General features: G+C 42.0%; 1 protein-coding gene across 3 annotated transcripts in view; it reads right to left on the bottom strand.

Moving 5' to 3' along the window:
- The window catches only part of GLRA2 (glycine receptor alpha 2), a 164,080-nt gene extending 147,926 nt beyond the window's left edge, over positions 1-16,154 (bottom strand). For 2 of the 3 annotated variants that reach the window (XM_084623518.1, XM_084623519.1), the window contains exons 1-2: positions 15,623-16,154; positions 13,389-13,522 (exon numbers count right to left, since the gene is read on the bottom strand). In XM_084623518.1, coding sequence (XP_084479644.1) covers positions 13,389-13,522; positions 15,623-15,690 — 202 coding nt within the window. In that variant the 5' untranslated portion in view covers positions 15,691-16,154. The remainder of the gene's footprint in view (positions 1-13,388; positions 13,523-15,622) is intronic. The other variant, XM_084623520.1, reaches the window with a different exon arrangement.
- Between the last annotated feature and the right edge of the window lie 578 nt (positions 16,155-16,732).

The raw sequence follows: 16,732 nt of genomic DNA, 5'->3' as shown, positions 1-16,732 counted from the left end.
CAGAGACCCCAGGGAGGGGTGGCCTTGAAGCCAGGGACAAGGTATTGACATAAGACTGCCTTCTGCTTGTTTGTCAACCTTTGTTATAAAAGAGTAAAGCTCCTTAACTTAGACTGGGTGTGGCAGCCCATGCTTCTAGCCGGGGAGCAGCAGCAGATCCTGGTGATGGGGATTCAACTATCCCCATATTGACTGGGTACATGTCGCCTCAGGATGGGATGCAGAGATAGTTTCTAGACACCATAAATGACTCCTTCTTGGAGCAGCTAGTCCTGGAACCAACAAGGGGAGAGGAAATTCTTGATTTATTTCTAAGTGGAGCACAGGATCTGGTCCAAAAGGAGAATATCGCTGAACCACTTGGCAATAGCAACCATAATGTAATTAAATTTAACACCTCTGTCAGGAGGAAAATACCAAAGAAACCCACACAATAGGATTTAACTTTGAAAAGGGGAACTAAACAAAAATGAGACGGCTAGTTAAATGGAAATTAAAAGGAACAGTCACAAGAGTGAAATGCCTGAAAACTGCATGGAAAAATTTTTAAAAACAATAATAGAAGCTCATACCATATGTATTTCCCAAATTAAAAAAAAATCAGTAAGAGGACCCAAAAATGCCACCATGACTAAATAACAGAGTAAAAGAGGCAGTTAAAGACAAAAAGACATCTTTTAAAAACTGGAATTCAAATCTTACTGAGGAAAACGGAAAGGAACATAAACTTTGGCAAATCCAGTGTAAAAGTGTAAATAGAAAGGTTAAAAAAGAATTTGAAGAGTAACTAGCAAAAGACAAACTAACAGCAACTTTTTAAAGTATATCAGAAGCAGGAAACCTGCCGAACTCTCAGTGGGGCAACTGAATGGTCGAGATGCTAAAGGACTACTCAAGGAAAATAAGACCGTTGTGGAGAACTAAATGAATTATTTGCATCAGACTTCACTGAAGAGGATGTGAGGGAGTTTCCCACACCTGAGCCTTTCTTTTTCGGTGACCCATCTCAGGAACTATCCCAGTTTGAGGTGTCAGTAGAGGAGTTTTTCGAACAAACTGATAAATTAAATAGTAATAAGTCACCAGGACCAGATGGTATTCACCCAAGTGGTCTGAAGGAACTCAAACATGAAATTACAGAACTATTAACTGTGGTATGTAGCCTATTGCTTAAATCAGCCTCTGTACAAGATGACTGATGAATAGCTAATGTGACGCTGATTTTTAAAAAAGGATCCTGGCTATTACAGGCCAGCAAGCCTAACTTCAGTACCAGGCAAATTGGTTGAAACTATAGTAAAGAACAGAATTATCAGACATATAGATGAACACAATACATTGGCAAAGAGTCAACATGCCTTTTTTATAGGGAAATCATGCCTCACCAATCTACTAGAATTCTTTGAGGGCATCAACAAACATGAGAACAAGGGTGATCCAATGGGTATAGTGTACTTGAACTTTCAGAAAGTCTTTGACAAGATCTCTCAACAAATCTTCCAAGAAAAGTAAGCAGTCATGGGATAAGAGGGAAGGTCTCTCATGAATCAGTAACTGGTTAAAAGATAGGAAACAAAGGGTAGAAATAAATGGTCTGTTTTCAGATAAGAGAGAAGAAAATAGCAGGGTCCCCCAAGAATCTGTACTGGGATCAATGCTGTTCAACATATTCATAAATGATTTGGGAAAAGGCATACACAATGAGGTGGCAAAAGTTTGCAGATGATACAAAATTGTCAAGATAGTTAAGTCCAAAGCTGATTGCGAAGAGTTAACAAAGGGAACTCACAAAACTGGGTGAGTGGGCAAGAAAATGGCAGATGAAACTCAATTTTGATAAATAAAAAGTAATGCGTATTGGAAAATGTAATCCCAACTATGCTTATAAAATGATAGGGTCTAAATTATCTATTACCACTCAAGAAAGATCTTGGAGTCATCAATGGACATTAGCCATGATGGTCAGGGATGCAACCCCATGGTCTCTGGGTGTCCCTAAACCTCGACTGCCAGAAGATAGGACTGGATGACAGGGGATGGATCATCGATAACTGTGGAGGTTACTTACTGTAACTGGAGGTTCTTTGAGATGTGTAGTCCCTATCTGTACTCCACAGTGGGGTATACATGCTCATCAAGTACCCAAGTTCATAAATTCTTCAAAGCAGTGTCCATTGGCCCACACATACACAGGAGTTTTCCTCATGCTCCCAGCCAAGAGTATAAGAGGCAGTGCAGGTTGATGCCTCTCCAGTTCCCTTTTACCGCAAATCCAACAGGATCTGAAGCAGAGGGGATGGAGGGTGGGTAGTGGAATACAGATAGGGACAACGCATCTTGAAGAACCTCCAGTTACCATAAGTAACCTCCATTTCTTTTTCAAGAGCTGGTCCCTATGTGTATTTCTCACATGGGTGATTGGCAAGGAGTGTTCAGACTGGAGGTGGATGCGAGGAAATTGGTAGCAAAAATTCTTGCAATACTGCTGATCCCACTGCTGCCAAGGCATGAACTAGGGTATAGTGTGTCACAAACTTGTGCACAGAACTCCAGGTGGCCACTCTGCAGATGTCCTGCAGCAGAACGTTTGATAGGGATGCCATGGAGGCAGCTTGTGCTTGCATAGAATGAGCTGTGACAGCTCCAGGGAGAGGAAGTTTTGCTATCTTGTAGCACTGTAAAATGCATCCCGAAACCCACTTAGAAATCCTCTGGGAGGATATGGCTTGCCCACACCGTCTCGCTGCTATGGTGATTAAAAAGTCTTGGTGATTTCCTAATGGGTTTGGTTCTTTGCAGGTGGAATGCCAGGGCATGCCGAACATCAAAGGAGTGAAGTCTCTTGTCTTCAGAGGAAGAGTGGGGTTTCAGACGAAAATAAATATAAGTGTATTGTTTGATACAGAACTCAGAAACAATCTCAGGGAGAAACTTGAGGTGAAGTCAGACAGGAAACCTTTCTTGTGAAGCACTGTATACGGAGGATCAGCCATAGTAGCTCTGAGCTCCATGATCTCCCTGTACAAAGTGACAGCCACTAAGAATGCTACATTCTTCATGCACAGGTGGGACATGGCACACATTGTCAGGGCTCTGAAAGGCAGACCTGTGAGTGTCGACTAGACAAGGTTAAGGTCCCATTGAGATGTAGGTTTAAGCACTGGTGGGTAGGTCCTGATGAGATCTTTCATAAATCATATTGTAGCAGGGTGAGTAAAGATGAAACATCCTCCCACCAGAGGGAGGAAGGCACTAAACGCTACTAGGTTTACTCACAGCGAACTAATGGAAAGACCTGACGTTTTCAGGGACAGAAGGTAGTCTAGGACAACCAGAATGCTTAGGGTATCTGTAGAACATTGGTGGAGTTGTGCCCAGGTCAAAAAGCATCTCCATTTGGCCAGATAGTAGGTTCTAATAGAATCCTTTCTACTTTGGTTAAGGATCTTCTGAATGGGGGCCAAGCATGAGCATTCTATTTCTGACTCCATCCAAACACCAGGCCATGAATTAGAATGAGCCCAGATTGGGATGTTAGGAGATCTGGGAATGGGCAGATTCTGACTGGTGAGTGGGAAGACATTGTTGGAAGTTCCATGAACCAGAACTGTCTGGGCCAGTAGGGAGCTAGAAGAATGATGTTGGCTGTGTCACGATGTACCTTCCCCAGGACTTGTGGAAGTAGGGGAATGGAAGAAAAGGCACATCTGAGGATGTTCATCCAAGACAGCAGATAAGCATTGCCCTTGGAGTTGTAACCAATGCCTCCTCTGGAACAATATAAGCACAACTTTATGAAAAGAGATTCAATAGTGGAGTAACTCACTGTGGAAATATACAGGGGGAAGGGTCTCCCTGGCACAGATTGGGAGGGGCCTCAGCTTTCTCCATCAGGTGCTTTCATAGGTTAAGCTCCCGGGCTTCTTGAATTCTGGGTGGGAAGGAGCAACAGATACTGCATTTTGCAGAGACATGCACCTCACCCACACAGTACAGGCACCACTGATGTTTGTTACTAATGGAGAAGGAGCAAGGGAAGAAGATGCAATGCTTGAATCCCAGGACTCTGTGCATAGTCCTGGAGCCAGGGAGGGATTCTCCAACTGGGGGAAAAGAAATACTTTAAATACCAACTACTAAGCCAAGGTATATAACTAGTTACACATGTTTTCTTTCTTTGCAAGTTACACAACAGAGTGAAGGAGGACACAATTCCAACTCAGGCCATGCAGTGGTAAGAAGGAACAGGAGAGGCATCAACCCACACTGCCTCTTATCTCCTTGGTTGGGAGCACAAGGAGAGCTACTGGGCATGTGTGGGCCAATGAACACTGCTTTGAAGAATTACTGGACTCAGGTGCCTGGTGTGGAATACACACAGGGACCAGCACTCAAAGAAGAATGTCCTGTTCTGTTCATTCCCTCTGAAGCATCTGGCACCAGCCACTATTGAAAAACAAGATACTGGGATAGATGAACCATTGGTCCGACCCAGTATGGCTGTTCTTATGTTCTTAAGTGTATATATAAATACATAAACACATTATATATCCATACACATTAAATATATATGTCAATTGCATGTGTTTTCTAAGGCAATCGGAACACATCAAGATGTTAGCTGAGTGAGTAATTCCAGTGCATCAATCTCCATTGCATGAAATATTTAAATCTATGCAGGATATTTAGCAATTTAATATGATCAAAATAAAGCAATTTAAATAGAATTTTATCAGAAAATCACTGTCTCCTTCTTTGATATCAAAGATCTTGGGTTTTGCTTTGACATTTGTTTTTCGTAAATTCCCTCTGTAGTTTAAGTGGCAGCAGCAGACCAATATTCCATAGCAACAGTCAAATGCACTGATATTGCTTAATTAAATCACTGATTCTGAATAAAGACGACACACCATAATGACAGTGATCACTTTCAGTCCATGGAACTCCCATTGGCCTCACTGGTATATTGGAAGAGAACCCTAAATTAAAGAGTCATGGGCATGAAACATAAGCCCCCACCAGTGCAGACGATAGCAGAATTTAAACAGAAATAGAAAAGAGGATGTTTCCTGCATAGCTATGGTATGGTATCCATTAAAACAGAAGATGACCTGTGCATGCCAACAGACTGAGGCTGGATAGCATTCCCTTTATTGTGTTTCACACAAAGGATAAAACAATTGTTTATGAACAGTTTGTCCTTATAGGCAGCCAAATTCTTCACTCAGATACGCACACAACTTCCTCAACTCAGTTGGAAGTATTTCAGGGCAGAATATTGTTCCTGATATTTATCCTCATACTGGTGTTCCCCCTAATGCTCACAGGCAATGGTAGCATATATGTACTGAGGATGACTATTTGGTCATGTCCCCAGACTGACAGATCATTGGCCAGGGCCAGCCACCTGCTTCTCAAAGGAGAACCTGCCTAGTTGCAATGTGGATGCGCTAGCAGGAGGGTAAACTGCATCCTTTTGCTCCTTTGACGCACCCAGTCAAGACACCACAGGATTTTGCCATTTGTTGGATTTGTCCCTTGTGGATCTTGAATGGTATGACAAATACCCAGTTTTTTAAAACTCATTTTGTCTGGTCTTAGGAGGGACATTGCTGCTAGCCACTGAAGTCTGGCCATAGCTCTCCAGTTTCATAGCCAACGTTGCATGGTGAGGTTTTCAATTTTTATCTGTTATATTTTACAGGAGTTTATAAAAAGGTATTTATTTTAAATTGGAATTTTTTGGTTCATGTTGAGTCATTTGCATACACTGCTTCCTCTTAGCACATCAAGAAATGACAGTATCGTGTTAACTGTGGCTCCATTCATTCCCCTTCCCTTGTCACATAATGCTTCTCTTTCTCTTGTTAAATGCTTATGTAATTTATTTCAGGTATCTGCAGTGGACAAACAAGTTAGCAATGGATTCAAACATAAGGGAAAATCTGACACTTGGTGCCAAGGAGCTAAAGTGCATAAGCCATTTCCTGTAACAGTTGTGAGGCTAATTTTTAGTCCATGTTTATTATCCGATTTAAACCCACTGACTAAGCACAAAAATGACATGGCACAATTATAACAAGCAGCTACTCTTTCACAACATTACATGCCCAAACTTCCTCTCTCTTCACAAGATTTGAGTGAGTTTCACGTGCACTCTTGCCCCAGAAACAACAGCTTTGGGGTAAGATACCACACAATATATTGCAATAGCAGCACTATACTATCGGATGAAAAAGGAAAGTGCACTGCCGATGGACCCCTAAATGTAAGTGCACACAAAAATGGAAAGATTTTTTAACAAATCATGACTTAAAGGAAAACAGCTAGATGTAACTATAGCTATGAACATGAAGTTTAACAACATCACTGTAACCAACACTGTTAACTTCTTCTATGCCAAAATAGAATGTACCCTCAGAGACAATGGGGCCAAATCCTCCCCACCGCCTGCCACACAGAGACCCCCCCCCATTCCACTTGCTTAATGATGCCCTACAGCTCAAAGCAGGCAGATAACTATCTTAGTCAGCCAGATGGGGAGGCCCTTGGCATAACTGGATCTAGACCGTCACCCTCTCCTGCAGAGGCACGTGCAGGATTGGTCCCAAGGCATGCAATAACAACACTAAAATACTATTCCATTTTGAGGATGTTGTATAAAATCCTTACTATAAAATTCCAGCAAAATGGAAAGGTGAATTAACACATAGGGCTGGATTTTTCAGGAAAGCTGAGGAGGGTTGTGAGAGAGTGACTCTGAGTCACTGACAGAGCCTGGTGCTTTGTTAATCCTCATGATCCCTTAAGGAATTAAGCCAAAGAGAGTGGAGTAAAGCTGAAGGGAGATGGTGCTTGTGGGCTGGTGAGAATATTACGCTCAACAGCTATCATGAGCCACTGGCTGTGAGAAAAATAGATTCACCAAAGCTCGTGCAGGGAGATGCATGTTACTTCCCACTGCACCAACTAATTCTCCCGTGCCCCAGAGGGGAACTGTCTTGTGAGGTCAGCATGTCAAAGAAGTCCTGTATTCTTACTCTCACCACCCTCCCTCAGAATTTCCACTTAGGGAGCAGCTTCAGATTACAGGCAGGATTCCATGGCATAGACTACTGAGAAGATGTGTTAATACATCTTCTGGTCACCCAGACCACCTTCCCTTCTTGTCCAGAATTTCCCACTTGTTGGGCTGTCTTTGTCATCCATGTCCTCCCCCACACCCTCCCAGCAAAAGCCACTGGATCCCTGCCTCTGAATTCAGGTCAACGCAGCCAGGCTGAATACGATCAACTGTTTTATGAGAACCATTCAGAGCAGGTATGCCAGTGGTTAGTTCCTCACAGCTTCACCTACTCATATTTTCCTTTAGCTGCAACTATTAAGCACACTGGAGTGAGCTGCTCCTGGCTGGCAATAGGAGTAATTGAAAATCCTAAAATAAATCTAGGGCATTCACTGAATTGCATATAAGCACCTATGCCCATTGAACCAGATCCTGAACTTGTGTAAATCAGTATAGCTCCTCTGAAATGAATGGAGCTGGGTCAATTTACACCAGCTGAGAATCTTACCTCCACTCCCTTTCATGCCCATTGTCCCTCTTCACCTGTGGTCTTTTCAGTGTGGATGTAGAGATTTGCTCACATTGGTGAGGGCTGTGTTCATTTTTTCCTACTTTGTTAAACCTCAGTGTACAGGTACTGAGCAAACAGTGGAGATGAAATCCTTGCCCCATTGAAGACAATGAGAGTTTTGTCATTGACTTTGACAGGGCTAGGATTTCACCCAGCTCAATACTGACATTTTGGTTGGCTCTTCACGCTGCTTTCAGCAGTGCTCAGCAGCCTGCAGGATTGAATGATAGTGAGAATCCATTGCAAACTTCTGCTGAAAGACTATCAGATGAGTTCATTCTGACTGCATTTGGTGTGAAGGATAGACTAGTATAGCTGGAAAATGGTTTTTCACATTTGATTTGCTGTAGTGTGTGTTTACATTTTAAGTTTGTTTTTAGACTATAGAGTTGTAACAAATTAAAAAATAATTAAAATAACTTTAAAGGTCAACAAATGCAAGGAGATTCTAATTTTAGGCTGTCTGTCACCCCCATGACCCATGTTGTGATTAAGTTGTTGAGATGCATGGCCATCATGCCATTGCATGTGCTTTTGCACATAGAATATCAGGGTTGGAAGGGACCTCAGGAGGTCATCTAGTCCAACCCCCTGCTCAAAGCAGGACCAATCCCCAATTAAATCATCCCAGCCAGGGCTTTGTCAAGCCTGACCTTAAAAACTTCTAAGGAAGGTGATTCTACCACCTCCCTAGGTAATGCATTCCAGTGTTTCACCACCCTCCTAGTGAAAAAGTTTTTCCTAATATCCAACCTAAACCTCCCCCACTGCAACTTGAGACCATTACTCCTTGTCCTGTCCTCTTCTACCAATGAGAATAGTCTAGAACCATCCTCTCTGGAACCATCTCTCAGGTAGTTGAAAGCAGCTATCGAATCCCCCCTCATTCTTCTCTTCTGCAGACTAAACAATCCCAGTTCCCTCAGCCTCTCCTCATAAGTCACGTGTTCCAGACCCCTAATCATTTTTGTTGCCCTTCGCTGGACTCTTTCCAATTTATCCACATCCTTCTTGTAGTGTGGGGCCCAAAACTGGACACAGTACTCCAGATGAGGCCTCACCAATGTCGAATAGAGGGGGACGATCACGTCCCTCGATCTGCTCGCTATGCCCCTACTTATACATCCCAAAATGCCATTGGCCTTCTTGGCAACAAGGGCACACTGCTGACTCATATCCAGCTTCTTGTCCACTGTCACCCCTAGGTCCTTTTCCGCAGAACTGCTGCCTAGCCATTTGGTCCCTAGTCTGTAGCTGTGCATTGGGTTCTTCCGTCCTAAGTGCAGGATCCTGCACTTATCCTTATTGAACCTCATCAGATTTCTTTTGGCCCAATCCTCCAATTTGTCTAGGTCCCTCTGTATCCTATCCCTGCCCTCCAGTGTATCTACCACTCCTCCTAGTTTAGTATCATCCACAAATTTGCTGAGAGTGCAATCCACACCATCCTCCAGATCATTTATGAAGATATTGAACAAAACCGGTCCCAGGACCGACCCCTGGGGCACTCCACTTGACACCGGCTGCCAACTAGACATGGAGCCATTGATCACTACCCTTTGAGCCCGACAATCTAGCCAACTTTCTACCCACCTTATGGTGCATTCATCCAGCCCATACTTCTTTAACTTGCTGACAAGAATACTGTGGGAGACCGTGTCAAAAGCTTTGCTAAAGTCAAGAAACAATACATCCACTGCTTTCCCTTCATCCACAGAACCAGTAATCTCATCATAGAAGGCGATTAGATTAGTCAGGCATGACCTTCCCTTGGTGAATCCATGCTGACTGTTCCTGATCACTTTCCTCTCATGTAAGTGCTTCAGGATTGATTCTTTGAGGACCTGCTCCATGATTTTTCCGGGGACTGAGGTGAGGCTGACTGGCCTGTAGTTCCCAGGATCCTCCTTCTTCCCTTTTTTAAAGATTGGCACTACATTAGCCTTTTTCCAGTCATCTGGGACTTCCCCCGTTCGCCACGAGTTTTCAAAGATAATGGCCAATGGCTCTGCAATCACAGCCGCCAATTCCTTTAGCACTCTCGGATGCAACTCGCCCGGCCCCATGGACTTGTGCACGTCCAGCTTTTCTAAATAGTCCCGAACCACCTCTTTCTCCACAGAGGGCTGGCCATCTACTCCCCACACATCATGTTGAGTCAGCCTGAGGTAAACAGGTGGTAATCCATGCCAGAACACTGCAACACTACTTCATTATCTCTTGCTCTTATCTACCAGAAAGCATATCCTTGGCTATCATATTATGGCACAGATGCCCTCGTCCATTACTACAGCTATTCCTAAAAAAAATGAAGTAAGTTAAAGAGAATGTGCCCCTCTCCACTTAGAGTTTCTTTGTTTTTGTAATTTAAGACAGGATGTTGATATTATGTTAGCGAACTGTGTGTGCAGGACAACTTGCAATGATTATCTTTTAGAAACAAGGTTCTCCCGACAAGGTAGCTAAAAGAGAGAAACATCAGCTTGAGTGATAGCACCTGATCCAATGCTGACTTGAGACAATGGAAGGATTCCCATTGACTTAAATCAGAACTGGATTGGGCCTTTAAATATTTAAACTTAAATATGGATTAACATTCATTTCACTGTCCTTTGTTAAGCTATTAGGACCTTCAAATTAAGTACCGGGTAAATGCAAGATAAAGTGCAGGCCACCTAGGGGTATGTCTACACTGCATTTAAACACCCTCAGCTGGCCTGTGTCCACTGACTTGGGCTCATAGTGCTCAAGCTAAAGGGTTGTTTAATTGTGGTGTAGATGTTTGGGCTTGTGCTGGAGCCCAAAGTCTGGGACCCTGCAAGGGGGGATGGTCCCATCGCCTGTTTTGCAAAAATTGGGGATTGGTCCTGCTTTGAGCAGGGGGTTGGACTAGATGACCTCCTGAGGTCCCTTCCAACCCTGATATTCTATGATTCTATGATAAACAATATCCAGAGTACTTTGGTTCACAGTTTCTTTTGTAAAATGCAGTTAATAATATTTACCTGTTCCATAACCATATGCAAAGTCAAATAATAGACCTATTTTTAAGAGACTTTTCTTGTGAACACCTTTGTGGGTTAAATTAATGAATATATTGTTTTCAAATATACAATGTAATCAATAATGTAATAATTTGATATTTTAATACATTTCTGCTACTTTGAATGTTGCTATTGTATGGATGGGTCTGATCACAAAAGCAAAGTAAAATAGATCAGTAAAATCTTAGAAACTAAAATATATTTTGTAACATGATCATAATATTGAACTCAGAACAATAACACCTTTATAATATCCAGATTCATAACAGAAATTCACTATGATCCTCCCCACAAGCCATCTGCCTTTTTATTTATTCATGTATTTATTTTAAGGGGAAATTATGCAAAACTAGAAAGACAATGCTTTCTACTTGTACTTTTTGGAAAATTTTAATGAGATCCGGACATTGGCCAAAATTGTGTTTTTCAGCTAACTAACTGGAACCTGGGATATATAGTAAATAGGCCAACAACACTGCTTATGGTTATTCAGGGTTTTCACTGGTGGCGTGAAGTTCAAAACTCCATGCATAGCATCTTCACTCTGGTTCACCAAACATGATGGCTTTGTAGAGAGGATGGGACAATAGAAAAGAATGAGATGTAACCTGTTAGATCCTTCACAGAAAAATTCAGAAGAAGAGAAGTTGTGCAAATATCGAAGTGAATTTCTGATTTAAAAATGCTACAAAGTGAAATTCTGCTCTGAAAAATGACTTTGTGAAAATAGCATTGGGGGAGGGGTTCTGTGTTTATTGACATCCAAGGCTTAACTATGCCTTGCAGGCACAGCCCTCCTTTGGAACCAGTGGGGAGCCACTACCTCCCTGGGGGAACATTGGAAGTAACTCATATCAAGCACTTTGAAATGGAACAGCATCCCCACTTTTACTGGATGTAGCTTATTATCTCCTACGCAGCCAGTCAGCTCTGCTTACCAGTGCATTGAAGGAGAGAGTCACAGGCCTCTCTGCTCCCACCCTTCTACCTTGGAGGTGCTACATGTCCCCCAGGAAGAAGGGAAGAAGCAACCTATGAACCATTGTGTATACAGACTGCTATTGTGTCTGGTCTTATGTATACAAGGTGTAGCATGGGATGGCTTCTTGCACTCTTCTCCCCAACTACACTCCCATGAAATGGCCAGGCAGAATCTGTCCTTAACAATTATTTATCTGTTCAGTTCAGGACAAATTTGGCCTTCCTTTACACCCTGTCAAACTTCACTGAAGTCCATGTGACTGCATGGGGTGTGAGTGAGAGCAGAAAATGGTTTGGGGTTGTTGTTTTTACTATAACAACACAGTCCCTGCTACAGGAAAGCACTTAAGCACATGCTAAATGTTAAACGCATGCTTAAATGCCATTGATGTCAATGCCTAAGTGCTTTCCTGAACTGGGGCCACAGTTTGTCTGGCAGTTTCATCAGCTTTACTTGGAATCTGGAAGTCACACTAGCTTCTTTCTGGCTCATGCATCATAAACAGTAAAAAAGATTCCACATTACAAATTTAGCAGTTTTCACAGGAGGGACTGAAGGCAGAAAATGGTTCTTGATTTGAAATTTAATTAACATTGCTGTCACTGATGTGTGAGCTCCCTCTCTCATACTAGCTGAACTCCACTGGCTGAACAATATTTTTTCACACCAACAGTTTTCATTGCAGGGTTAATAGGAGTAAAAAGAAGTAAAAAAAAAAGTCACCAAAGCCAACAGATATGCATCTGAAATACACAAACAGGGGAGCAGAGCTATTGAGGAAGAGAGTACATTTTCACATAGTCACTTTTCAAAAAATAAATGCACTTTGAGCCTAGATTTCTTTGTAAAAAAAAAAAGGCAGTTTGATAGAACTGTAGAGCTCTTGAGCCATTCTAAACGCTTAAGAGAAAACTTGATCTCCCCTGTTATTGTCTGGGGACCAAATCCTGAACTCACTGGCATGAATGCTGAGAGGACAAAAGCAGCGAAAACACTGCTTATCCACTGACTAGTGGCCACAGTTGTGGAAGCCTCAGCATCTGCAGCCTCACATGTGCTGATGCTAAGATGCTTATGGCAATTCTCCACACAGCAATGAAAATGGTGTGAGAATAGGGCAGGGCAGGGAGTGTCCAAGCAAAAGCACAAACCTAGGTAACCCTAAATCAGCATAGGAAAGGAGAATTGGGCTATGCCCACTATCCTACCTCATAGCCAGTAATGGCTGGAAGAAGCCTACTATGTGGGTACCCTGGCCCCTAATTCCCTCATCTCCTTCAGAGTTTTATGTGAGTGCAGCCCTTTAACTTGGGCTTTGCTCGAGAGTTCAGGATTTAGCCCTGTATGTCTAGAAACTTCAGAAATCAGCAAATCCAATTTTATTTAGTAAGGGAACCTGGAACACTCTTCTGTTTATTGTTTAGATCAGCAACTAGAGAGATTTACAGAAGAGACTTCTAGCAAAACCAAAACCTGGATCCTTTACAAATATTTAATATATGGCTAAATTCCAAAAGAAGGCTCCATCTAAAGCACCAAGGGCCTGATTCTCCACTGTGCTTCTCCAGTTTTATGCCAATGAAATAATTGGTTTCAATGGAATGATTATTCTGCAAAAGTGGAATAGTGGAAAGGAGAATCAGGCCAAAGATGTAAAGTTATCAAAACCCATAATATGTCAAGAAGACTTCCAATTAGTTGATCAATAGACATAGAGAAACTTACCTTTAAAATTTGGTCTGATTCTTGCATCATACCCTGATGTCCTTCCCATCAATTTGTCCAAAAAATCTGAAGGAGACAGGGTCTGTGAAGGGGATTTTCCAGATCTGGAATCATGTTCTTTACAGAAAGCCGCCCTAAACAAATTATTAGCCACCATTAGCGACGATTCAGCTTTCATTGCCTTTATGTTTAGGGAGGAAATTATAATACTCTTTAAAAAAATCTTCATCAACATCGATTGTATTAATGAATAGATAGGTAGAAAATGGATCAGAAAACTTTATTTTAGAAGTGAAAATAAGTTTCAAGTAAAAGAAATATATCTGTGCATCACAATTTGCTCTATAGAATACATAAGACTATAAAAAGAAAATTGTTAAAACTGTAGGATTTTAAATAGATGTCTTCAACTTATCTGATTATTTAAAGCATTCTCATGTGGACTTTGATCTCCCAGTTCATGTTATTGTCAGAGTTACATGTATGCTACTGAAACCAGTTTTCACTTTAAGCTAGTCCTAAGGTGGCTTCAAAATTCCATACAATGATTGGAAAAACTCATCACAAAACAGTGAAAATTGTTGACTTTGTTAATATCCAAAACAAAACAGGAACATAGGAGCAGCAATAGTCTTTACAGATTCCATCTAAGTTGGTTTTAAATGGTGTTAATTAAAGACCCAGTTTTTTACCAGCTGTATGTTTTTTTTCCCGGAAAAGGGAAGCAAACACATCTGATTTTAATCTTCTACCCACAGCAAGCAATGACAATAGTCCTTTCCCCCATGTTTACCATCAATTTGTATTTATATCCAGACTTTTTTGAATAGGTCTGTGTCTTGAGGTTTTAACATTAAGTTAATAGTACCATCATGCCTTTGTAGCTTTGTAGATACAGCATATTAGATATTTCAGAGGAAGGGAATCTCAGATGGTTGTTCCCTAAGCACTTGAACGAATTTGGACTGCAGGGACATGGATTCTGTCATAACCATTATTTAATCAGTGAGTTTAAAATATGACTAATTCTTTTGGTTCCTAAATTATCTGTTTTATATTTTAATATAATCTCTGAGAGGTATCAGAAGTAATTCTATCACAATGTCTTCTACAGTATTGGTGTATTTAAATATTTGCCCAAAAGACATCATTCACTTTGAGCAGTATTTCTTGTTACTATTTTTTATCATCAGTGTGTGAGTACCTATCTGTAAACAGCCAAACATGATGATCTGAAATCTAAAGGAAATAAATACTATTTCCCCCCACTAAAATATTTAATTGTTAGAATACTATGTTGTCTTCAATGTTTGTGATATTATCACCATATTTTGCAAGTTCCATTTTTCTGACAATGACATGGTACTGCTTTGATATTTTAACAAAGATAGAAATTATTCCCCACTTAGCTGGTAAAATGTAATATACAATAATAAAAAGTGGATAGCCATTCAGTATACTTATTTGGAATGACCTAACACAAATCACTTGTGTTTCCACTTGGAACCACCATGCTGAGTGATGTGGTCATCCCAAACTTGCAAATATAAATAATATTTCACTCTGTCACTGTACACACACACACTTTTTATATGTATGTATATACAAACACACACTACATTAATAAAACTCAGGTGAACCATTGCTTTGACAAATAACCTTCCAATGTATTTTTGGAATGGTAAGGAAAACTCAATAACTGAAGCAATATCTCCTCCCTTCTTTGAAATTTCAAGAACATTCCTATATACTGCTGCTTGAAGTAAGGAGTGTAAAGGAATTATTGATTGGTTCAAGGTCTTCCCAGATTCAGAGGGCTGGTTCTCTAGATACAAATAACCACATCCCTGACAAAACTGGTTGTATCATTCCCACAGCTTGGGAGGAAAAAAACAAGGCAACCTACTAAATAACTTCCAATGGGAGTGGAGAGAATAAATTGCGTTCCAAAAGGAAAAAACGATGAAAATGTTGTTCAGCTATGTAGACGTTATTAATATGTTATTAAAACGTGTCTTTAAATCAGAGAAGTGGAAAATGTATTGCACAAACTTGGGATTTTTTGTGTGTTACCAAGCAACGGGGCTCTTCCAGTGTAAAAGGTATTGCCTATATAAAATTAATATGAAGCACTTTCAGACGTAGCAAATAAACTAGGTTAATGTAACGTGGTTGCTTATAGCTATGTTTTCCACACCTTTTGGTAAATATCAGCATACAGTTATTTCACCTACCTGAAATGGTTTGTCTCTAAGAAAAATGCAAACAAGGCTATCAAAATTTTCACTAGCTGCCCGTTCATTCCTCCTGTTTTGTGTGATGATTATGGAAAATATCCCAGAAACGATTCCAGAGAGAAGCAGGGGCAAGTACCTTGTGCTGTCTAGATTCCCAAATCCAGCAATAATTTGATTTTCTTGAAAATCAAAAAGAGGAGATCTGGATGTCTACAAATTGGGGGTAAAAAATAAGAAGTGCCAGTCCTCGGAATCATGGTCAGGTCAAACCCAGGCTCATCCCCAGCAGCCAATACAAAACAGACAAAGCATCAGAACTGGTGGTTCCCCCGGCTGCTTTTACGGAATGATGAAAAAAATAAAATAATAATTGCCCTGCTATCTTAAGAACATCATGCAAAAGGAAATCGCTGGCGCGCTGGAGAGCTGTCTGCTGTGGGTTTGTTTGATTTCCCTTTTGCTTTGGAAATCAGTATCTATGAGTCGTCGTGGGGCCGTTTCTTTTCTTTTTCTTCCCCCCCCCCTCCTTTCCCCCCTCCGGGGCAGCGAGTTGTAAATATTGCTGTGGAATGATTGGTGTGGGCTGCAGAAAAAGCTACGCTCCTGTGCCGGAATGAGAGAGACGGGAGCTCACCCTGCCTATAAATTTCAGCACTTGGACAGCTCCGAGCCCCGCTTGTGCGCATGCATCTTTCTCCGGCTGGGGGGGGGAGAGGAGCAGCAAGCACAGAACGTGACTCGAGTTCAGAGCCGTCCCCTCCCCAAAGAGTGACTAACTCTCCCGCCGCCTCCCCGTGTGCCGGGCTCCGTGTGCTACAGAATCGCAGGGGCTCCATTTCCCGGCGCCAGGGGCAGGGAGGCGCCCGGCGCCTGCCGGCAGATGGTGCAGAGCTTGCTCGCCTCTCCCGTGCCCAGCTGTTCTGGGAGAGGAGGGCGACAGGGCAGAGCTGCAAAGCGGGGCGGAAGCCGGGGGACTCAGACAAGTCCCAGCCCCTCTCCTTGGAACGCTCCCGGGGCCCGTCCACACCACGGGCTGAGCAGGGGGCAGCCACCACCTGGGCCCTAGCGGAAGAAGGGAACCAGTCTACACGGCCTGGGGGAAGGGAA

This window comes from Lepidochelys olivacea, assembly GCF_965140295.1.
Source record: "Lepidochelys olivacea isolate rLepOli2 genome assembly, chromosome: 1".
In the NCBI taxonomy this organism is placed as follows: Eukaryota; Metazoa; Chordata; order Testudines; family Cheloniidae; genus Lepidochelys; species Lepidochelys olivacea.
The sequence above is the reverse complement of the archived record's forward strand: the minus strand, read 5'-3'. Positions and strand labels throughout refer to the sequence as shown.